Here is a 24,411-nt window from a genome sequence, read left to right as displayed (position 1 = left end):
CCCTGCTTTTTCCCCATATTCCTTGATTCTGTTAGCCCCAAGAGCTAAATCCAAAGGGCCTGTCCCACCAGCATATGACCGCATGCGGCTAGCGCGACCTAAGGTGGTCGCTTGAGTCATATGGCCTCGGTCCCACTTCGATCACCGGAACCATATGGAGTTGTGCGGAGCTGGTCCCGACATTGCGCTGGGCTCCGAAAAACTGACTGTTCAAAAATTCCGCACGGCAATGGCCTGCCGGCCCGCAGGCGCATTGAGGCCGTACGCACCGTCTGCCACCGTCTTGACGAACGTGCGCACCGTCTTGACGAACGTGCGCACCGTCTTAACGCCGTATGCACCGTCTCGACGCCGTATGCACCGTCTCGATGGCGTACACCTAGCGCGAACTTCCCGTGGACTTCGCTCAAACTTCACGTCAACTCGTACGGGATCACTCGACCTCCGCGCGGCCCCCGCTTCCGGTTTGGTCGCGCTTGCCGCATGCAGTCGTATGCTCGTGGGACAGGCCCTTTACTCTCTCTTAAAAACATCCAGAAACTGAAACATTACTTCAGCATCCCATGCTTCCTCATGATCAGATTCATCCCTTCTCCTATCCCTACCCCATACTCTCTGCAGCTTTAACATATGTTCTCATTTTTCCAGTGCTGATGAAAAGGTCTTTAATATCCACTCTTTTCCCTTCCACAGATGCAGTACAATCTGTTGGCCAGGCAACATTTGCTAATTTTATTTCAGATTTCCATCATCGGGAATTTTTTTTTGAATTTTCATCTCTGAAGATGCTGCCAGGGCTATTAAATCTTAGCAATTAGGAAAAAGTGGATTGGCAGAGGTAACTTATTTTGGAAGCGACTGATGAAAAATGTAATTTAAATGTTTAAAAATTAGCAGCCTTAATAAAAAAAAAGCTGACCCATTTACTTAAAAGTGCGATCTAATGACCATGGTAGAAATAGTGGGAAACAATGATGGTAAGGGGTCAGAATTCATTGCCCTGTGAAAGTGGGAGAGAAAAACTGTTAACACATTAAAATAGTACTTGAAGACAGACAAAATGCTGGAGTAACTCAGCGGGCCAGGCAGCATCTCTGGAGAGAAGGAATGGGTGATGTTTCAGGTTCCGACCCTTCTTCAGACTGATGTGAGGGGAGTGGGATATACATAGATAAGGAAGTGTAAGGTGTGAAAATATGACAAAGGGAATGGCGATCAAGGAAAAATGTAGAATAGATCATTGTCAGTTGGGAGAAGGTAACAACAAAGCAAACAGAGATAAAATGTAGACGGAGACAGTAAGACTAGTCGGAGAACTGGGAATGGAGGGGGAAAGCAAGGTTTACTTGCAGTTAGAGAAGTCAATGTTCATACCACTGGGGTGTAAGCTGCTCAATCAAAATACGAGTTGCTGTTCCTCCAATTTGCACTGGGCCTCACTCTGACAATGGAGGAGGATTGCCAGGACAGAAAGGTCAGTGTGGGAATGGGAGGGGGAGATAAAGTGTTTAAGCAAATGGTAGATCAGGTGGGTTTAGGCGGAGTGAGCGGATGTGTTCAGCTAAACGATCGCCGAGCCTGCGCTTGGTCTCGCCGATATACAGGAGTCCACACCTGCAAAAGCGGATACAGTAGATGAGGTTGGAGGAGGACTCGCTTAAAGACTCAATCCCCTACTCCCAATTCCTCCGTCTACGCTGCATCTGCACCTAAGATGTGGTGTTTCATACCAGGTCATCGGAGATGTCCTAATTCTTTAGGGAACGGGGGGTTCTCCTATTCCATTATAGATGAGGCCCTCACTATTGTCTCACCGATATCCCATAGCTCCGCTCTTGCTCCCCCTTGCCCCATTCGTAACAGGGACAGAGCCCCCCCCCCTACTTCCACCCCATCAGTCTTATGGGGTGGAAGTCACTGGCAGTTGTACAGGGCCCTAGTGAGACCACACCTGAAGTATTGTGTGCAGTTTTAGTCCCCTAATTTGAGTAAGGACATTCTTGCTATTGAGGGAGTGCAGCGTAAGTTCACCAGGTTAATTCCCGGGATGGCGGGACTGTCATATGCTGAGAGAATGGAGCAGCTGGGCTTGTAGACTCTGGTGTTTAGAAGGATGAGAGGAGATCTCATTGAAACATATAAAATTGTTAAGGGCTCGGACACGCTAGAGGCAGGAAACATGTTCCCGATGTTGGGGGAGTCCAGAACCAGGGGCCACAGTTTAAGAATAAGGAGTAAGCCATTTAGAACGGAGACGAGGAAACATTTTTTCTCACAGAGAGTGGTGAGTCTGTGGAATTCTCTGCCTCAAAGGGCAGTGGAGGACGGTTCTCTGGATGCTTTCAAGTGAGAGCGAGATAGGGCTCTTAAAAATAGCGGAGTCAGGGGATATGGGGAGAAGGCAGGAATGGGGTACTGAGTGTGGATGATCAGCCATGATCACATTGAATGGCACTGCTGGCTCAAAGGGCCAAATGGCCTACTCCTGCACCTATTGTCTATTGGCTTGATTTCATACCTTACACTTCCCTATTTATGTACCCCACTCTCCTGACATCGGTCTGAAGAAGGGTCTCGGCCCGAAACGTCACCCATTCCTTCTCTCCAGAGATGATGCCTGCCCCACTGAGGTACTCCAGCATTTTGTGTCTATCTTTGATTTAAACCAGCATCTGCAGTTCCTTCCTCCACAAAATAGGACTTGAATGTGTGGTCGAAGAGCTGTGATCTGCAGGATTACACACATAATGGGATTATGGCCGGTAACTCTCTTAACAGACATTGATGCAATAGAAAATATGTGCAGGAGGAGGCCATTCGAGTGCATTAAACATCTGGCCCATTCCAGTGAATTGGCCTCCCATTGCCTTCTGTGGCAAAGCATTCCAAACTCACAACACTCTGGGTGAAAAAGTATTTTCATCATCTCAGTTCTAAATGGCCTACCCCTTATTCTTAATTCCACAATTACAGGATTAATAGAGGCAGCCTCTCATCAAAATTATTTGTTATCATTTTAAACGTTGAGCATGCATGAAAAGTTGAAGCTAGATTTCACAAAGCCTTTTCACAAGCCATTAACCAATGGATAGGTGGGGGGCAAACCCCCTCCAACCTGCACCACTTTTGTTGCCTGTTTATGGCAATTCCTGTGTGTACTAACTACAGAAACATAGGAACACCTTTTCAGTTATTCAGAATATTAAGAATATATATATATATATATATATATATATATATATATATATATTATCACTACCTATTTATACCTAATATTTACAATTATTCTCTGCAAATTATTGGATCAAAATCTTGCAAGTCCCTTCCAAATAATAATGTAGCCAAGACCTTCATCTGTACATCTAGAGTAGTTGTAGTTAGTCCACTATCAATTCAAAGACAACTGGGGTGTGCAAGAAATGTTGCCTTTGCTAGTAGAGTTCTTGTCTCAAAGGTGGAAAGTGAGGGTGTAAAGAAGTCTCAACAACACGTTCATATCCCACTTCTGACACCGTGTAAAGAAGTCTCAACAACACGTTGTCTTAACTGTAGTTTTATTCTGTTCACATCATTACTATTCTAGCTGTACGTGGTCTGTCACCGTAGCTAGAGAGAGAGACACCAGGGAGGGAGCATGCAATTATACACCTAATAAGGGGAGTGGTTAAGGGTGGTGAGGTCACTATGTTAAAGGCACATGCACTAGCCATCTACAGAGGGGAAAGAAGCTATTTTGTCAGCCAAAACGTATTAAGTGTACAAGGTGATACAGAATATTGCAGCCATTTACCAAGCAATATGGCCAAGCAGCACAGAGCTCCAGTAACAATGAGTTGCAAAATGAGATGGCTACTGGAATAAATCGACTTTTGGTGCAGACAGTGAATCACCCATCAGCCTCTACAGCAAAATACCATACATCCTCGAGTCTTTGGACATACGGCGCAGAAACAGGCCCTTTGGCCCATCGAGTCCACACCGACCAGCAATCATCTCGTACACTAACACTATCCCACACACTAGGGACTATTTACCTAAGCCAATTAACCTACAAACTCATACATCTTTAGAGTGTGGGAAGAAAACGGAGCACCTGGAGAAAATCCACACGGTCACAGGGAGAAGGTACAAACTTGGTGCAGACAGCATCCACAGTCAGGATCAAACCTGGGTCTCTGTCGCTGTAAGACAGCAGCCCGATCACCTCGCCGCCCATCATTGTCTTCTTTTCTGGGTTATTAAAGCATAATATTGGTTGAGAAGGAAAAAAAGCTTAAAAAGATCAATTTGAAGAATTTTATTGACAATATTTAGACAGTTACACACAATAATAACCAACAATCAGATGATTTTCATAGCAACTCTAGCTCTCCAGGTGTAGGCAGGGTGGTTGGTTTAGTCCAATCAGAAAATATAGCCAGAGTGGGGGCCCCATCCCAAACATCTCAGTCCTTGGTCCAAAAACAAAGTTGAAATTGACGTCACTAAGAAAAGCTTGTGAAGAAAGATGCACAATATTGATTTGGGAGGTTGAGGCATTCGTGGATTATTTCATACTTAAAAAGGAAATTCTTATATTTAACCAATGTCTTTTATCCATAGTGCTGTTCTTTCAAGCTGACTGTTACCGAACAAAAAGAATACTGAATGCCATCACAATGCAACATATAGCCACATACTGGCTTTTTCGTTCACCTGCAAAATAGAAAAAAAAAATGTGTTGGATATCAAATATAGAATTCAAATGATTATGTGATACAAATGAATTACTTCGATTAAATATTGAATTCAACCAAAAGGAAAAATCTTGACATAATCAAGCTGCAATTAACAAACATACCACATCCACATCACCAGACTCAAGCTTATTTTTACAATAGGGCATTAAATGATTAATTACATCCTACGTTTGAATGCAGTGTTATTAAGGTCAGTGTGTTGATATGTACCACCTGCACAAACCTCCAAACTCTTAATAATTAGATTTCAAATGCAGGAATGAAGTGTAAGGAACAGGAAAGGAGAACAGAGGGGGAATCAGAAGTAGCATACAGGTGAGAGAAGCTAAGGATTTCAGAGAAATTGAAGTAAGCTGATTTACAAGTGTAGTTTACTAGGAGCTGGTCTTGACAGGCGAGGACAAAAGTAATGGGCACACTCAGAGAGATTGGATACATGCAGTACTTTGTTCATGAAAAGAGAACAGAAAAGGATGAAGGCCTATCAGAAGAATGACAGTTATCAAATCTGGAAAGGAATGAAACAGATTTATGGCTACAAAGAGGCAATAAGGCAGAGTTTACATTAGTCTGAATGAGGAACAAGATGAAACAATATCCACTTCTGCCCAACAATCTGGCATTTTGGATTGAGTAGCCATTATAAAGCAGACAAAAAAAACTTGTAGTTTGTTCTTTGCAGATAGAAGGTTCTGAGGATTTAAATTTTGCATGAGATATCTGGGTAGTACGGAGATACTCGAGCATTGAAGAAATATGAAAGCCAAGAACAATCTTGCAGATGTTGCCACTGAGAATCAATTATATAGATAGTTTTGCATAAAGCAACATATTTGAAGCTGCCCGTTAATTATCCTCCTTCCCTATCATTATTTATTCATAGTGGAGCACAATATTGGCATTTTATTGTTATCAAGTATGAAAGAAGAAATCAGGCACAGGGTTATTTTTTTTAACATAACAAAATAAATAAATGACTAAAATCACAACCTAGTTTCCTCATGAAATTAGCTCTAAGATTTGTGCTGTATTTGTTAAAGAAATATTCTTAGTCTTCTTCCATCTCTGAATATTCATCTTTAACTAAAACCTATCATTCTTGGTTTAGCGGTTGTTACTATCCTTGTGCTGGTGATTTCACCAAACGTCCCCTGAATTTCCAGACACCTTTTCATTATTTCAACATTCTATTTTTGGGGACAGAGCATTCTCCAGGGCAGCTCCCAGGCTCTGGAACTCCCTCCCCCAACTGATCTGCAATTCCGTGTCCCTCACCATTTTCCAGTCCCGCCTCAAGACCCATCTCTTCACCTCTGCCTATTCTAGCCCCAAGTGCCGTCCCTTTTCATCTGTGCATTAATTGCCTCATATTGTGTTTTGTATTGAATTCTGTCTTTACTTTGTGTACTAGTCATGTCTCTACTATTTATTTAATTCCCCTTACATGTTTTTCCTCTACCTGCTAAATTTTTGTAAGGTGTCCTTGGGACTCTTGAAAGGCGCCCATAAATAAAATGTATTATTATTATTATTATTTTGCCACTTTTCTCCCCATTTTCTTGTTAAACTTGAGACAAAAGATTGAGACGAACTTCATTTTATGTTGAATTCATACTCATTACAGCTTTACCTTTCTATCCTTGGATTTTTTTTCCACTGATTAAAAACTTCAAAAATGATTCAAATATATTTTGGCATTTCGTAATTCAGACGGATCTTTGTAAAAAGTTAATTCTTCTGTTACCTACACAAATGCTGTCTAATCTATTCAGTGTCTGGAATTTCTAAATCATAGTTTCTGGTTTCCAGAATCCCCAGTATTTTGCCTACAATGTTGTTCCAAATGGAGTGTTTTAGGAATCAATACTTTCAGGAAAATATACAAAGATGCTTAGCATTTAGTTAAAAATAAAAGGCACTTTATTGCCATGGGATTTTCTCAACAATTTTTCAAAAAAATAGGATACATTGTTTTAAGAATTTTCCATATACCCAATTTTGACAAACTACCATTCATTTTCTGTAATAAAAGGCCAACAAAATAGCTCCTCAGACTAACTTTTATATGGGTCACAAATTTTAATAAAAAGGATTACAGATATTACTACAGCAATTCTTAAGGGAATTTAATTTGCCATTAAAATGGCTGATATACTTCATTTATTGCATTCCAGAACTCTGTGTACTTCCTAATAAACTCAATATGCATTTGGGTCTGATCTATTGAAGTCTAGAAATATGAAAAAAAGTTGAATGAGATATTATAGGGTCACCATGACTGCACTGCTGTTTGGTAGAAAACTCAAATTGTCTACATTTATTTCCATTTCCCTTTATGAACAAAAAGGAAAATAATGCTTTTAGATCCTTGTGCAAAGAGAACTACAGACTGTCTGGATTTTCTGTGTAGGATCTCTTTTGTTTCAGAAATATTTAAGATTGCACAGTTAACTTTTATATTAATAAGCACAAAGGATATTTTGTGAAAGTTGGAGGTTTTAAAAATAAATGGTAGTTGAGAGCTCATTTTTCTGCAGAAATAAAGGGTCCAGTATGATCAGCTTTTAGCAGTTAATATTTCAAGGGCACAGCTGTCTGAACAACCACTCATTTAAACAAGTTCTTGACAAAAAGCATCTGCTCATATCAGTCATGGTAAGAGAATTAAAATAAATTAATTTGTACGCCTCAAGTCAGATCTTAGTGAGTACAGTATAATACCAATAGTTAAACATGCCAGAGAGTAATGGTGGATGGTTGTTTGTCAGGTTGGAGGCCAGTGACGAGTGGGGTGCCACAGGGATCTGTGTTGGGTCCACTGTTGGTTGTCATGTACATCAATGATCTGGATGGTGGTGTGGTAAATTGGATTAGTAAGTATGCAGATGATACTAAGATAGGTGGGGTTGCGGGAAATGAAGTAGAGTTTCAAAGTCTAGAGAGATTTATGCCAGTTGGAAGAGTGGGCTGAAAGATGGCAGATGGAGTTTAATGCTGATAAGTGTGAGGTGCTACATCTTGGCAGGACAAATCAAAATAGGACGTACATGGTAAATGGTAGGGAATTGAAGAATGTAGGTGAACAGGGGGATCTGGGAATAACTGTGCACAGTTCCCTGAAAGTGGAATCTCATGTAGATAGGGTGGTAAAGAAAGCTTTTGGTGTGCTGGCCTTTATAAATCAGAGCATTGAGTATAGAAGTTGGGATGTAATGTTAAAATTGTACAAGGCATTGGTGAGGCCAATTCTGGAGTATGGTGTACAATTTTGGTCACCTAATTATAGGAAGGATGTCAACAAAATAGAGAGAGTACAGAGGAGATTTACTAGAATGTTGCCTGGGTTTCAGCAACTAAGTTACAGAGAAAGGTTGAATTTGGAGCGCAGAAGGTTAAGGGGGGACTTGATAGAGGTTTTTAAAATGATAGACAGAGTTGACGTGGAAAAGCTTTTCCCACTGAGAGTAGGGAAGATTCAAACAAGGGGACATGACTTGAGAATTAAGGGGCTGAAGTTTAGGGGTAACATGAGGGGGAACTTCTTTACTCAGAGAGTGGTGGCTGTGTGGAATGAGCTTCCAGTGAAGGTGGTGGAGGCAGGTTTGTTTTTATCATTTAAAAATAAATTGGATAGTTATATGGACGGGAAGGGAATGGAAGGTTATGGTCTGAGCACAGGTATATGGGACTAGGGGAGATTATGTGTTCGGCACGGACTAGAAGGGTCGAGATGGCCTGTTTCCGTGCTGTAATTGTTATATGGTTATTCTTTATAAGAGCATGTGTAGATATGGCAACCGAATGTCAGTGATCTTTGCATCGAATGTCAGTGATCTTCTTAAAAGCAGGTGGGAACCTCCGACTGGAGTAGGGAGAGGTTAAAGAAGTTTGCAAACAGCAAGTTCTGGAGCAGACGTCTTCATAGACCAAAAACACATAAAGGTACAGCACAAGAACAGGCTCTTGGGCACATAATATCAGCGTCGGACATTAAAGTACAATTGTGGAATGTTTTCAGAGGTCATAGTCTTTGCTGCACTCAGTACCTTTAGGCCATTTCTTAGTATCATGTGGAGTGAATCGAATTAGCTAAAGAATAGCATCTATCATGCTGGTGACCACTGGAGGAGGCAGAGGTGGATCATCCGCTGCCTGAAGATTTTTACTAATGTTTCAGCGTTCCTTTTTGTACTGATGAACTGGATTCCCCAATATGGATCATCTTCTTTCATGGAGTCGTCTATTTGTCCATCACCATTCCAGATTGGGTGTGACTGGGCAGCAAAACTTTGATCTGGTCCATAGGTTGTGGAATCACTTAGCTCTGTTTATTGCAAGTTGTTCGTATTGTTTGGCATACAAAGAACCTTAATTAATGAGATGACTGATCTTCAGCTGAACATATTTTTCCGCAACAGGTGATAAACCTGTTGAAAACCCCAGATCAATTTACAGGCATAAGTTTCACCTTTGCATCCTATGTCATGATTTACTTTGCTTTTTCATCTTTAATTAACAAAACTGAGCAATGATAAATTCAGAGGTACAAATTTTGCAATGTCAAGAGTCAAGAGAGAATCGAGAGTGTTTGATTATCATATGTCCCAAAAAATTGAATATTGAAACTCTTACATGCAGTAGCATAACAAATGTGTAAACACAGTACTCCGTAAACACCATAATAAACACCAAAAGCTCAGTATATAAGAAATACAATAATAGTACGAAGACAAAAACTCTGCTCAAATGGGTCAATATCCAAACTGTAAGTTCCCTTTAGGACAGCAGCCCCAATTTTTAATATTCACCCATACATTTTAAATCAATAGCCATAGCTTGGACTGAAGCCAGAACAGAAAGTAACTGATTGGGTATAAAGAGTTTACAGGAACACAACAAAGAATGGCATTAACACCTGATATGAATTCATCTTGTTTCTTCAGTGCTGAGGTAGACCAAGGATTTGACGATGCAGTAATACTGCAATAGTTGCTTTCAAAGTGTAAATAATTTTCTAGTGATAACATTGGTTCTATAATCAACACCCCACTAACAGTCAAGTCCAAGGTCAAGAAAAACGACAGTGGATACAGGTGGGCTGCAGATGACAAGGTCTAGGGGCTGTTACAACGTGGGCAGCATGGAAGGCAGGTAGCAAGAAAGAAAATGAAAGCGTAGATATCAGAATAACGACAGAAGCGAGGTTGCATCCAGAGGGCAATAATCGTTGAAATTTGCTATCCAAAACAAAGTGGACACTAGGTACCAAGTATGTGCTGAATAGAGACCAACAATTTTTTTAATTTATTTAAAGGAATGGAATGATGCAAAGTTAGTGCAAGAAACGGTGCAGTGTTAAAGGGTCAGCCATGATTGTGTTGAATGCAGGAGCACGAATGAGGGGTCAAATGATCGACTCCTGCTTCTATTTCTTCTGCTGTAAAAACATTTGAATTTGCTCAAAGTGATGAAATGAGAGGGAAAAAAAAGAATAATGTCTGATCTTGAGGATTCAGATAAAAATCTAGCCAGGAACAGAGTTTTGCTGTGATGGTGGTAGAATTTTACATGTAAAAACTTGGGGCAGTTTGGGGACATCAAGCACTTCTGAGGGATTTCAGCATCAGAAAATGATAAAAATAAAACAAGCTTAAAACAACCAGAAAACACATCATTAATAGATTCTTTCTTACCTATTCTGGCACACTTCCAAAATATCCCCAGAATTCTGGAAAAAAAAATAAAATTTTTCTTTATCAAATTGATATTACATTTGAAAAAAAAAACCAAACAGATGAAATTTAAATGATTAAATGATTCAGTACTCTTCATTGCATTTAGCTTTTGTAACTAGCAAGCAATATACAAACTACATATATGTGAAGAACTCCTCCATGGCTTGAGGTAGAATAGCCCTGAAGTCAGTAAACTGAAAGACCATTGTGGAAGACAAATGAGAATTTATTCTTTTGAATGATGAAGAATTACCAAACATCTAAGATTAGGCAGACAAATACATAGATGCTGGACAAAAGTCTCATTTGATTACAGCACCATCATAACACAGCTGATGGATTTATTTACGAATGGAAAGATGCGTCATGAATAGTCAAGCAAAAATTTCAGACTCATTAAGACAGTGTGTAACTACATAATCAACTATTGTACTTGGGTGCAAAGGAAATGGAATAGACACTTAATGTGCCAGATTAAAAGCATACAAATATCAATCCATGCTGTTTATAACTTACATTTACCCCAAATCAGGCTGGTAAAGCATTTCTTTACTAAAAATCATACTGTGAAGTAGAAGATCTAGAAATTGCTAATTTATAGAGTATATTTACTGGTCATGTAATACCTTCATATTCCATTCAGAACAACAGGCACAAGAGATCTACTTTTCTCAAGCTTTTTTTTTGTAATACAATCAAGATTTCTGATGGCCAATTTTCAATAGACAATAGGTGCAGGAGTAGACCATTCGGCCCTCCAAGCCAGCACCGCCATTCAAAGTGGTCATGGCTGATCATCCCCAATCAGTACCCAGTTCTTGCCTACTCCCTATATCCCCTATCTTTAAGAGCCCTATCTAGCTCTCTCTTGAAAGTATCCAGAGATCTGCTGCCCTCTGAGGCAGAGAAGTCCACAGATTCACAACTCTCTGTGAGAAAAAGTTTCCTCGTCTCCATTCTAAACGTCTTACCCCTTATTGTTAAACTGTGGCCCCCGGTTCTGGACTCCCGCAACATCGGAAACATGTTTCCTGCCTCTAGCGTGTCCAAACCCTCAATAATCTTAAGTTTCAATAAGATCCCCTCTATCCTTCTAAACTCCAGAGTATACAAGCCTAGCCCCTCCATTCTCCCAGCATATGAAAGTCCCGCCATCCCGGAAATTAACCTTGTAAATCTACGCTGCACACCCTCAATGGCAAGAATGTCCTTCCTCAAATTAGGGGACCAAAACTACACACAATATTCCAGGTGTGGTCTCACTAGGGCCCAATACAACTGCAGAAGGACCTCTTTGCTCCTATACTCAACTCCTCTTATTATAAAGGTCAACATACCATTCGCTTTCTTCACTGCCTGCTGTACCTACATGCTCACTTTCATTGACTGATGAACAAGGACCCCCAGATCCTGTTGTACTTCCCCTTTTCCCAACTTAACACCATTTAGATAGTAATCTGCCTTCTTGTATTTGCAACCAAAGTGGATAACCTCACATTAAACTGCATCTGCCATGCATCCGCCCACTAACCTGTCCAAGTCATCCTACATTCTCCTCACAGTTCACACTGCCACCCAGCTTTTTGTCATCTGCAAATTTGCTATCTATAAACCCAGACTCCCATGGCTAACTGGACTACACTTCTTCCCACCCTGCTTCCTGTAAGGACCCCATCCCCATCTCCCAATTCCTCCGTCCACATGCATCTGCTCCCAGGATGAGGTGCTCCAAACCAGGGCATCGGAGATGTCATCATTCTTCAGGGAGGTTCCCCTCTTCTACTATAGATGAGGCTCTTACCAGGGTCTCTTCCATACCCCATAACTCTGCTCTAACTCCCCATACCCCCCACTCGTAACAAGGGCAGAGTCCCCCTTGTCCTCACCTTCCACTCTACCAGCTGTCACTTACAACAAATAATCCTCTGACATTCTCACCACCTCCAACGGGATCCCACCACTGGCCACACCTTCCCATCTCCTTCCCTGTCTGCTTTCCGCAGAGACCTCTCCCTCCGTAATTCCCTGGTCAATTTGTCCCTTCTCACCCAAACCAGCCCCTCTCCTGGCACTTTCCCTTGCAGGAAATGCTACACTTGTTGCTTTACCTCCCTCCTTGACACCATTCAAGGACCCAAGCAGTCTTTCCAGGTGCGGCAGAGGTTCACCTGCACCTCCTCCAACCTCATCCATTGCATGTGCTGCTTGCTCTAGGTGTCAGCTGCTCTACATCGGTGAGATCAAGTGGAGGCTTGGCGATCAATTTGCCCAACACCTCTGCTCGGTTCGCAATAACCAACCTGATCTCCCGGTGACTCAGCACTTCAACTCCCCCTCCCATTCCAAATCCGACCTTCCTGTCCTAGGCCTCCTCCATGACCAGAGTGAGGCCCACCGTAAATTGGAGGACCTCATATTTTGCTTGGGCAGTTTACTCCCCAACAGTATGAACATTGACTTCTCCAATTTCAGATAGTCCCTGCTTTCTCCTCCGCTTCTCAGCTCTCCCTCAGCCCACTGTCTCCGCCTCTTCCTTTCTTCTTCCCGTCCCCCCCCCACCCTCACATCAGTCTGAAGAAGGGTCTCGACCCGAAACATTGCCTATTTCCATCGCTCCGTAGATGCTGCCTCACCCGCTGAGTTTCTCCAGAATTTTTGTCTACCTACAAATTTGCTAATGTCACTTTGAATCCCTTCATCTAAATCATTGATGTATATTGTAAATAGCTGCGGTCCCAGCACCGAGCCTTGCGGTACCCCACTAGTCACTGCCTGCCATTCTCAAAGGGACCCGTTAATCCCTACTCTTTGTTTCCTGTCTGCTAACCAATTTTCTATCCATGTCAGCACTCTACCATATGCCCAAATTTTGCCCACTAATCTGCTATGTGGGACCTTATCATTTTAGACATCCACTCACTTTGAAACGGCATGCTACAATAAACATGAAGTTAATATACTTAAGTGAATAAAACTAATTATTGGAAAAATAAATGGTGTACAAACAAATCAAGCATTTAAATATTGAATTAAAATTTCCCAGCTGCCGCTCTGGCTCAATGATCTAGAAAATGAGATCTTGGTTAGTCTAGGAATGCAACCACTCTGCTACCCTGCCTGTGAAGGAATTTTAATTCTTAAGTTAAAACCTCCTCACACTTCATTTCAAAATTTCAATAACACTACTTCAACATGTGTTTCAAAAAAACCTCTGCAAGTAAAGAAAAAATGGATTTGACATGAAGTCTTATTATCGTACTCCATAGACTCCACTGGGTCAACTTGTTTAACCACGCAAAGTGCTGTTCTTCCTCGTTGAGAGTGTTAAAAAATGCTGGAACAACTCAGGAGGTTAGGCAACATCTGTGAAAAGACAGGTCGACACAAAATGCTGGAGTAACTCAGCGGGTCAGGCAGCATCTCTGGAGAGAAGGAATGGGTGACGTTTCGGGTCGAGACCTGATGTCAGGGGAGGGGGCGGGGCAGAGATAGAATGTAGCCGGAGACTGGTGGGAAACTGGGGACAGGGAGGGGATGGAGAGAGAGGGAAAGCAAGGGCTAGTTGAAGTTAAAATTGTGAATTGTAAATGAAGTTGAAGTTGTGAAAAGACAAACAGTTAACTTTTCGTGTCCATTATCTATACTGAGACTTGTCACAGTTAGTCCCTCACCTTCTTTTCAGGAAAATGAATGTCAGCATTGGCACAGACGTCCTCAAAGGCAACAGAAATCACGTTATTTTCCTTTAGTCATGTAATTTAGTTTTGCTCCGATTTTCAGATTAGCATCTATATTTTCAAATCCCACTATGACATGCCTCTTCCATTTTTCTAATCGCCTCCAGCCCCACCATCCTTTAAGAAATTCTCCTTCAATCAATTGTATTCTCTTGAGCTTTCCCTAAACTTTAAATCGCTCCAGCATTGGTTTTAAAATTCTAAAGGCCAAAAGATCTGGATTCCATTCCAAATCTGTCTCCTCTTTTTTGCATTAACTATACTGTTTTGATGAAACTTTGACTCTTCCGATCAAACGTCTCTGAGCAGATTAAGCATTAAATACCATTTCATATTACACCTCTAGTGATTTATTCCATAAAAAAGACTCTGTATAAATAGAAGCTGTTGCTGTGGTGCTGGCAACATTACGATAGCAACAATAAAAAATAATGTTATCATCCTTAATCATAAACACAGTCACTTGCAAGAAATAGGATCAGGACGAGCCCATTGGCACTGCAAGTGTACTCTACCACGGTTGATCTTCTACCTTAGTAATATTTTCCTGGCCTTTGCTATATCCTATGGATTTTACCCAGCATTATTCATTGGGATTATTCATTTCATGAAGCAAAAACAAACAGCCTTCCAACTACTGATGCTCATGATAGCTTTCTATGGAATTTATCATCTTTTCCCATGTGTACAATTTTTCTTTAAAATTCTTTATATTTTTATTTGCAAAAATCAAAATGGGTAGCGATAGTTTAGTTTAGTGATACAGCGATCGACCCACCAAGTCCGTGCCGTCCAGTGTCGTCCCCGCACATTAACGCTATCCTACACACACTAGGGACCGCTTACAATTTTACCAAAGCCAATTAACCTATAAACCTGTACATCTTTGGAGTGTTGGAGGAAACCAGAGCACCCAGAGAAATCCCATGCAGGTCACAGGGAGAACGTACAAACTCCGTATCGACAACACCCGTGGTCAGGATCGAACCCGGGTCTCTGGCGCTATAAGGCAGCAACTCTACCGCTGTGCCATCGTGCTGCCCCCAATTCAAGTATTAAACTATAGTTTAATCCAGAATCAGAGTCTGCATAGAAGCAGCAAAGATTTATTTTAAAAAGGTGCCCAGAAGAAAGGAAGTTACAGAAGGGCTGGTAAAAGCCAAAATGAATACATTTGACAATCTAGGATTATAAAATTGGCAAATTAACAAAATGCTTGTTAAAAGTCATATTATATTAAGTATGCTGAGGAGTATAAAAACACACACATCGAACCCCAGACTCAGAAAAATACAATTCTTTTTCCATATTTACTACCCAGTGATGTCATCAAACACTCCCAGGATTAGGTACCTCAGGTCCAAACATAGACACAAACAGAACTTCTGTCTTGCCCCAAGAACATAACTCACCTTCGATGTCAGAACACTCCCAGCTGTGCCACTACGATTTTTTCCACTTTCCACGTCAGTGTTCTTACAGCCTTTCTCAGCTAAACAGCCAGTCTGTACCAGATTACAGTTTTGTGCTATGAAATCATGTCTACAAGGAACTAAGTTACAACTGTCTAAACTTAATTTAGTATCTTCACAGCTGCAGGAAAGGGGAGTATTACTGCATCGGTCTGGGCTGAATTTAAAGTTTATTCTCAGGAGGTAATATGCAAGGGCGTAGTTAAAATTACACTCACTGGTTTGACAATAACCACATGTATACCTTAAAAAGTTAGCTTTGTACCAGTTGCGGTATTACTGATGGAGAGCCAAACTGGTAGAAAGCCAAATTAGTCGCAGACTACCTCCTGGTAGTTCTACATTCAATGTAAAATGTCAAACAGATCCTCATTTCACATCAGCAATTGTGCTCATCCTGCACCCTACGTCATTATAATGATGTGCGTGCAGACTTTTATTGCAAATAGGCTGATCCATTCTACCAATATCTTCCTCAATCCATTTCAATTGTGCCTTCTTAGTGCTTTTACCAGATTATTTGTCAGTGCTCATTGTGAGATTCACTAAAACTACTACAACATGTTGGAGCTGCTGCTTCTGTGAAGCTTGGCTGTGTAAAATGTTACTTATTTCCACAATCTAATGCTGTATTAATTCTCTTACAAAGAAGAATACTTTGATAGAAAATTAAAGGGCCTATTTAAGTATGTGAAAATATTTCTCCCAGATTGGTCAAAAATTAATATGTTCACAATTGATAGCAGCAGAATTAGGCCATTCGGCCCATCGTCTACTCCGCCATTCAATAGACAATAGACAATAGGTGCAGGAGTAGGCCATTTGGCCCTTCGAGCCAGCACCGCCATTCAATGTGATCATGGCTGATCATCCCCAATCAGTACCCCGTTCCTGCCTTCTCCCCATATCCCCTGACTGCAATTTTTAAGAGCACTATCTAGCTCTCTCTTGAAAGCATCCAGAGAACATGCCTCCACCGCCCTCTGAGGCAGAGAATTCCACAGACTCACCACTCTCTGTGAGAAAAAGTGTTTCCTTGTCTCCGTTCTAAATGGCTTACTCTTTATTCTTAAATCATGGCATTCAATCATGGCTAATCTATCTTTCCCTCCTAACCCCATTCTCCTGGCTTCTCCCCATAACTCCTGATAAAATAGATTGTGTCCTCACAATCTACAGGAGAGGACGAAATAGAAAACATAGAAACATAGGTACAGTAGGCCATTCGGCCCTTCGAGCCAGCACCACTATTCAATATGATCATGGCTGGTCATCTATCTGGAGCAATGATGCTCACGGCACTTCCTGTTAAACATTTTCTACTCAGGCAAGTACAGACTTTATTTCAAGATAACTTCAACATCTAGTTAAAGCACAAATTCAGATATAGAAATGGCCCAAGAAAGCTGGTTGCTCAAGATTACAATTGGGAAAGTCTAAAAAAATGTTAAGAGATTCTGCTTTTAATTCTGTTGAATGAACAGCATGCACTGAACTACAATGCAAAACAATAAATTACAAATTTAATTGTCCATATTTTCACATCAGTTGATTCATCGTCAATCCATCATATTGTCAGTGAGAAGTATTATCTATGGATACTCCCAATAAAGTGATAATGTACCAAATCACCTGGCATAATCCTGCAGCACAAATGTCCATAACTAGGCAATAGCCATGAGATATTCTAGCACAGCCTTGTGTACAGCTGATTGCCAGCCACAGTATATCTGTGTGGCCCTGTTGGCTTAAACACAGTGGGCACGATCAAATGAACAATTGACTGCTGGGAGAATGCAGGGATATTTTAGTGTTTCAACTTGAAGATAAAATGTTAATATTCTCGATTACCAGGTTCTATGCGATTTTTAGGAGTCTGCAAATGTTAAAGAAATTCAATTTAAACGACAGGTTTAACAGCTGATGATGGAGGCTGTTGATTCATGGGCTGTAGAAATTATTCCATAGAGTCATTCAGCTCTGAAACAGGCCCTTCTCCCTAACAAGTTAACTACCATTTACACTAATCTCGAGATTCTACCACTCACCTGCACACTATGAGCAATTTACAGTGACTAATTTGCCACCCAGCCTGAATAATTTTGGGATCTGGGACGAAATCCACATGGTTTCAGGAAGAATGTGCAGATTTCACACAATTCTTTCAGTGCAGTGAGCCATGTACACTGAACAAATCCCTGTGCAGTTCTTGACCACACTGATGTCCTCCTAAAAGGACACAAAGTGCTGGAGAAACTCAATGGTTCAGGAAGCATCTCTGGAGAATATGGAATAGATGATGTTTCGGGTCAAGACCCTTCTTCAGACGACTCAACGGCTCTCCCAAATGCAAGAAACTCTTGTTTCTACAATGGGATGTCCTCATTCTTTATGGAACGGGGGTTCACCTCTTCGACTATAGATGAGAGTCTCACCAGGGCCTCTTCTATACCCCGTAGCTCTGCTCTCACTCCCCATCCCCCCCCCACTCGTAACAAGGGCCGTCACAAACAACAGATAATCCTCCGACATTTTTGCCATCTCCAACGGGATCCCAACACTGGCCAAATCTTCCCATCTCCTCCCCTTTTGGCTTTCCGCAGACTGTTCCCTCCGCAACTCCCTGGTCAATTTGCCCCTTCCCACCCAAACCACCCCTTCCCCTGGCACTTTCCCTTGCAACCGAAGGAAATGCTACACTTGTTGCTTTTACCACCAAACCTCCCCCCCTTGACTCCATCCAAGGACCTAAGCAGTCTTTCCAGGTGCTGCAAAGGTTCATCTGCACCTCCTCGAAACTCATCTATTGCATCCGCTGCACTAGGTGTCAGCTGCTCTACATCGGTGAGACCAAGTGTAGGCTTGGCGATCGCATCGCCCAACACCTCCACTCGATTCGCATTAACCTACCTGATCTCCCGGTGGCTCAGCACTTCAACTCCCCCTCCCATTCTGAATCCGAACTTTCTGTCCTGGGCCTCCTCCATGGCCAGAATGTCACACCATAAATTGGAGGAGCAGCACCTGGTATTACACCCCAGCGGTATGAACATTGACTTCTCCAATTTCAGGTAGTCCTTGCGTTCTCCCTCTTTCCACTACCCTTCCCAGCTCTCCCACAGCCCAGTCTCCGCCTCTTCCTTTGTTCTTCTCGCCCTTCCCCCCCCACCCCACCCCCACATCAGTCTGTAGGGTCTCGACCCAAAAGGTCACCTATTCCTTCGCTCCATTGATGCTGCCTCACCCGCTGAGTATCTCCAGCATTTTTGTCTACCTTGTTTCTACCCTGATGTCCTCCCAGTTAGCCTCCCAAACATCACTTGGACTACAAACAATACAAAATGGCAATGCTGGGGCAGTGAAACATCTGCCCTGAGAAACAGTCGTTACGATATTAAAGTGGTACATAGAAACATATCTGCAGGAGTAGGCCATTCGGCCATTCGGGGCAGCCACCACCATTCAATATGATCATACTGATCATCCAGAATCAGTACGCCATTCCTGCTTTCTCCCCATATCCCTTGACTCAGTTAGCCCAAAGAGCTATATCCAACTTGCTCTTAAATGCATCCAGTGAATTGGCCTCCACTGCTTTCTGTGGCAGAGAATTCCACAGATTCACAACTCTCTGGGTGAAAACGTTTTTTCTCATCTCAACTGTGACCCCTGGTTCTGGACTTCCCCAACATTCGGATTTTTTTTCCTGCATCTAGCCTGTCCAATCCCTTAATAATTTTATATGTTTCTATGAGATCTCCTCTTATCCTACTAAATTCCAGTGAATATAAACCCAGTTGATCCATTCTTTCATTACATGTCAGTCCCGCCATCCCTGGAATCAACCTGGTATATTAATTACTGTTATGGGGGGAAAAAAGATGATCATTTGATTAAGGTGCCATTCCGAAAGTGACCTTCAAAAATGTTATTCTGTTAAATAACTGATAGCACAATGCACTTACCCAGTTTTGTTCTTGTCCAGAACACTGGGAGTTAAGGCCCTGATGTAAGCACAGGTACAAATTAGGAGAAGAATCACCGTCAGCAGACTCTGAAAGTTGAAAATTGCCGACTGTGGAAATAGAAAGGGATAAAAATTGTAACACATTTGAGCTGGAGAACAAATAACGTTAAACAAAAACAAAGCAACAAAATTAAATGGAATAGCAAAAAGAGGAACATTTATTTTTTCTTGGACAAAATTCAAGATTCAACTGCATCCTGCTGTGGTTTGCAGGTTCAAGTGTATTGAAAGAATCACATTACCTCCTCCCCCCACACCCCCTCTCAAGTTCTACTGGAAGTCCATAAACAGTGGTGTACCATAGGGATAGGTGCTGGTCTGTTTCTGAATGATAATTAGGTGACATGATTAACAAGTCTGTGAATGACAGACTTGGTAATATGGTGGCCAGTGAAGGTCGTTGTCTTATGGGCCTTTCTCACTTGGACGAATTTTTAGGGTGCCGGCAACTGTCATAGTCGTAGCAGGTCGCCGAAAAACCGACGACAACCTATGTCATCCTGGCGACAGCACCCACGTCAAGCTACGCTCATTGGCATCAAACCCACTGTCGCCAAAAAAGTTTCAACATGTTGAAAATTTAGCAGAGACCAGAAATACACTACGACTTTTTGCGCGACTGAGGGGACTACTCCCAGCGACCACCGGCGAACATGTGGCAACAAACTAGTCGCCTGTGGTTGCCTAAAATAATAACATAAAATTGCCTAAATGGGACAGGCCCATAAGGTTACAACAAGATCGAGATCAACAGGGAATGTCAGAAAAGGATTTGCAGACAGAATTTAATTTGGCCAATGCAAAGTGATTCATTTTAGCAAGTACAACTATGGCAGGACATCTACAGTAAATGACAGAGCCATGGGGCGTGTTGCAGAACAGAGCGTCTGAGGGGTACAAGTACATAGATTCTTGAAATTGGTGACACAGGTGGACAAGGTGGTGAAGATGGCATGATTGCCATCGTCAGCCAGGTAATTGAGTACAAGAGTTGGGATGTAATTACAGCTATATAAGACATTGGTGAGAAAACATCTAGAATGATGCATGAAGTTCTAGTTGCCACACTGTAGAAAGGATGCATTCAAATGATAATGAATGATAAATGAAGGTACATAATATATTCACAAGGATGTTGCTGGGAATGGACGGCTCGAGTTATAAAGGAGAGATTGGATCAGTTGGGACTGTTTTTCATGAAGATTAGGATGCTGAGAGGTGACTTTACTGTGATTTGTGAAATCATGTGGGGGAGGAGGAGGAAGCACAGATAAGCTGGATGGCTTCCCCCCACCCCCAACTTGGGGGAAACCCAAAACTAGAGGGCCTAGATTTTAGGTGAGGGGAAACATTAACAAAAACTAGGGATGTTTATCCAGAGAGTGTTGGGTATGTGGAATAAGCTACCAGAGGAAGAGTTAGAGGAGTGTACAATTACAATGCTTAAAATACATTTGGACAGCTACAAGGATAGGAAAACAAATGTAGATATATGGATCATAAGCTGGCAGAAGAGACGAACTCAGGAAAGGACCTTGGTATGGATAAATTGCGACCCAAGGCCCATTTTTCTGTGCTTTATAACTCTGAGAATATTTTTTGCCTCTCAATTCTTAAAGTGAAAGTGTAGGACAAGAGACTAACATTCTAACAAATTCAAGAGTAAGATTCAATCAACATGTTTTCAATGTCATGGTGCATTTCCAAAAAACATTCAAACAACTATATTTTCAGGTAAAATGAATTTCAACCAATCCACAAAAAAATCATTTTATTTCATGTTTTCAAAGCATCTGTCAACATATGCTAAATACAAACATCCTAGAAATTGTGGTGATAATTGTTCAATGTTCTATAGACTCAGGATCAGTTACTGTGGATTGGAGGGTAGCTAATGTTATCCCACTTTTTAAGAAAAGCGGGAGAGAGAAAACAGGGAATTATAGACCAGTTAGGCTGACATCAGTGGTGGGGAAGATGCTGGAGTCAATTATAAAAGATGAGATAGCCGAACATTTGGTTAGCAGTAACAGGATCGGTCCGAGTCAGCATGGATTTACGAAGGGGAAATCATGCTTGACTAATCTTCTGGAATCTTTTGAAGATGTAACTAGGAAAATGGACAAGGGAGAGTCAGTGGATGTAGTGTACCTGGACTTACAGAAAGCATTTGATAAGGTCCCACATAGGAGATCAGTGGGCAAAATTAGGGCGCATGGTATTGGGGGTATAGTGCTGACATGGATAGAACAGTGGTTGGCAGACAGTAAACAAAGAGTAGGGATTAACGGGTCCCTTTCAGAATGGCAGGCAGTGACTAGTGGGGTACCGCAAGGCTCGGTGCTGGGACTGCAGCTATTTACAATATACATCAATGATTTGGATGAAGGGATTCAAAGCAACATTAGCAAATTTGCAGATGACACAAAGCTGGGTGGCAGTGTGAACCGTGAGGAGGATGCTATGAGAATGCAGGGTGACTTGGACAGATTGGGGGAGTGGACAGATGCATGGCAGATGAAGTTTAATGCAGATAAATGTGAGGTTATCCACTTTGGTAGCAAAAACAGGAAGGCAGATTACTATCTAAATGGCATCGTTGGGAAAAGAGGAAGTACAACGGGATCTGGGGGTCCTTGTACATCAGTCTATGAAAGTAAGCATGCAGGCACAGCAGGCAGTGAAGAAAGCGAATGTTGGCCTTTATAACAAGAGGAATCTAATATAGGATGCAAAGAGGTCCTTCTGCAGTTGTACAGAGCCCTAGTGAGACCACACCTGGAGTATTGTGTACAGTTTTGGTCCCCTAATTTGAGGAAGGACATTCTTGCTATTGAGGGAGTGCAGCATAGGTTTACAAGTTTAATTCCCGGGATGGCGGGACTGTCATATGCTGAGAGAATGGAGCGGCTGGGCTTGTACAGACTGGAGTTTAGAAGGATGAGAGGGCATCTCATTGAAACATATAAGATTGTTAAGGGTTTGGACACGCTAGAGGCAGGAAACATGTTCCCGATGTTGGGGGAGTCCAGAACCAGTAGCCACAGTTTAAGAATAAGGAGTAAGCCATTTAGAACGGAAACGAGAAAACACTTTTTCTCACAGAGAGTGGTGAGTCTGTGGAATTCTCTGGGCAGTGGAGGTGGGTTCTCTGGATGCTTTCAAGAGAGAGCTAGATAGGGCTCTTAAAAATAGCAGAGTCAGGGGATATGGGGAGAAGGCAGGAATGGGGTACTGATTGGGGATAATCAGCCATGATCATTTTGAATGGCGGTGCTGGCTCGAAGGGCCGAATGGCCTACTCCTGCACCTATTGTCTATTATCCTACTTCATTTGCAGATGGAAATTTTATTACCCTCTGCTTGAAAACTGATGGAACTTTTGGAAGTGCATAAAACACATGGTTCCCTGATAAAGTGGTATCACAGATAGGTAGTGTGGTGACAGTGGCTATTGGGACATAGTTTGGGAATTGAGTATAGAAGTTGGGACATATGTTACACTTGTACATGATGCTGGTGAGGCCACACTTGTTGAATGCCTTTGGTCATAGAAGAGATGCCATTAAGTTTTACTTTGAGAGATATTATAGAAATGTATAAAATTACAAAGGGAATAGATAGGGTGAATGGACAGTCTTTTTCCCCAGGCTAAGGGAATCAAGAACCAGACGGCACAGATTTAAGATGAGGGAAATATTGAATAGAAACCCAAAGGCAACTTTTTCCACATAAAAAGTAGTGAGTATATGGAATGAGCTGCCAGAGGCAGTAGCTAATGTAGGTACAATAACAAAATTTAAAATACATTTAGACATTTACATGGACAGTTAAAGTTTAGAGGATAAATGGGCCAAATGTCAGCAAATGAGTAGCTTAGATTGGGTCATCTTGGCCTTCATGGATGAGTTGTGCTAAAGGGACTGTTTCGATGCTGTACCACTCTACGACACTGTGCACAGTTCAACTCAAACTTTCCCCAAACTGGAAGGTTACAAAACAGCCTATTCTATTATGGAAATTTTTATGCTTTTTGTTTTTGCTCTGTTTATTGACGTTGCCCAGTTACAGCGTTGCTACAACTTCAAGTCAATGGTGAAGGGCACTTCAACTACAGCCAACAGTTCCCAAAACATCCCCATCTTTAACAATGGCACTGCTCAGTATAAAGTGCAAAGCAATGACAAATACCCAAACCCAGAGGGTTATGTGGATGACTGTTACCTCAGTCTTTCCCAAAGTTAGACAGCAAACTTCTGACAATTTATTCTCTCCCAGAAGTATTGAGAAAGGGAACAGCACATTGTATAAAATGGAAGGGAACCAGTTAAAACCACAGGCTGACAATATTTACCAGTAGGATGTGCAGTAATCGTAGGCAAGTGAATCACAATATTAAAGACATTAGGCATCAGCAGTATTAGATTAAACAGCTGAACTTTTGGAAAGAGAATATGTGGAAGAGACACTTAACTGAAGGATGGTTAAATACCTGGGAGGGGTGATAGGTAAAGCTAAGAAGCAGAACACATTTGCTTGAATCTACATGTTTACAGTTATTTATAGAGAGGGTATGTCGACTGCTGATTTTTATCTTCTCCTAGATGGAGGACCAGAGCCCCAGAATATAAGGATATCCTTTACAATGGAGATGAGGAGGAATATCTTTAGCCAGAGGTTGGTAAATCTGTGGAATTCAGG

General features: G+C 41.7%; 1 protein-coding gene across 1 annotated transcript in view; it reads right to left on the bottom strand.

Moving 5' to 3' along the window:
* Positions 1-4,282: 4,282 nt before the first annotated feature.
* The window catches only part of tmem167a (transmembrane protein 167A), a 34,333-nt gene continuing 14,204 nt past the window's right edge, over positions 4,283-24,411 (bottom strand). Inside the window, exons 2-4 of the mRNA XM_055633396.1 lie at positions 19,649-19,758; positions 10,433-10,467; positions 4,283-4,695 (exon numbers count right to left, since the gene is read on the bottom strand). Of these exons, the coding sequence (XP_055489371.1) occupies positions 4,625-4,695; positions 10,433-10,467; positions 19,649-19,758 (216 nt within the window). The 3' untranslated portion in view covers positions 4,283-4,624. The remainder of the gene's footprint in view (positions 4,696-10,432; positions 10,468-19,648; positions 19,759-24,411) is intronic.

The sequence above is a fragment of the Leucoraja erinacea genome, chromosome 3 (assembly GCF_028641065.1).
Source record: "Leucoraja erinacea ecotype New England chromosome 3, Leri_hhj_1, whole genome shotgun sequence".
In the NCBI taxonomy this organism is placed as follows: domain Eukaryota; kingdom Metazoa; phylum Chordata; class Chondrichthyes; order Rajiformes; family Rajidae; genus Leucoraja; species Leucoraja erinaceus.
The sequence above is the reverse complement of the archived record's forward strand: the minus strand, read 5'-3'. Positions and strand labels throughout refer to the sequence as shown.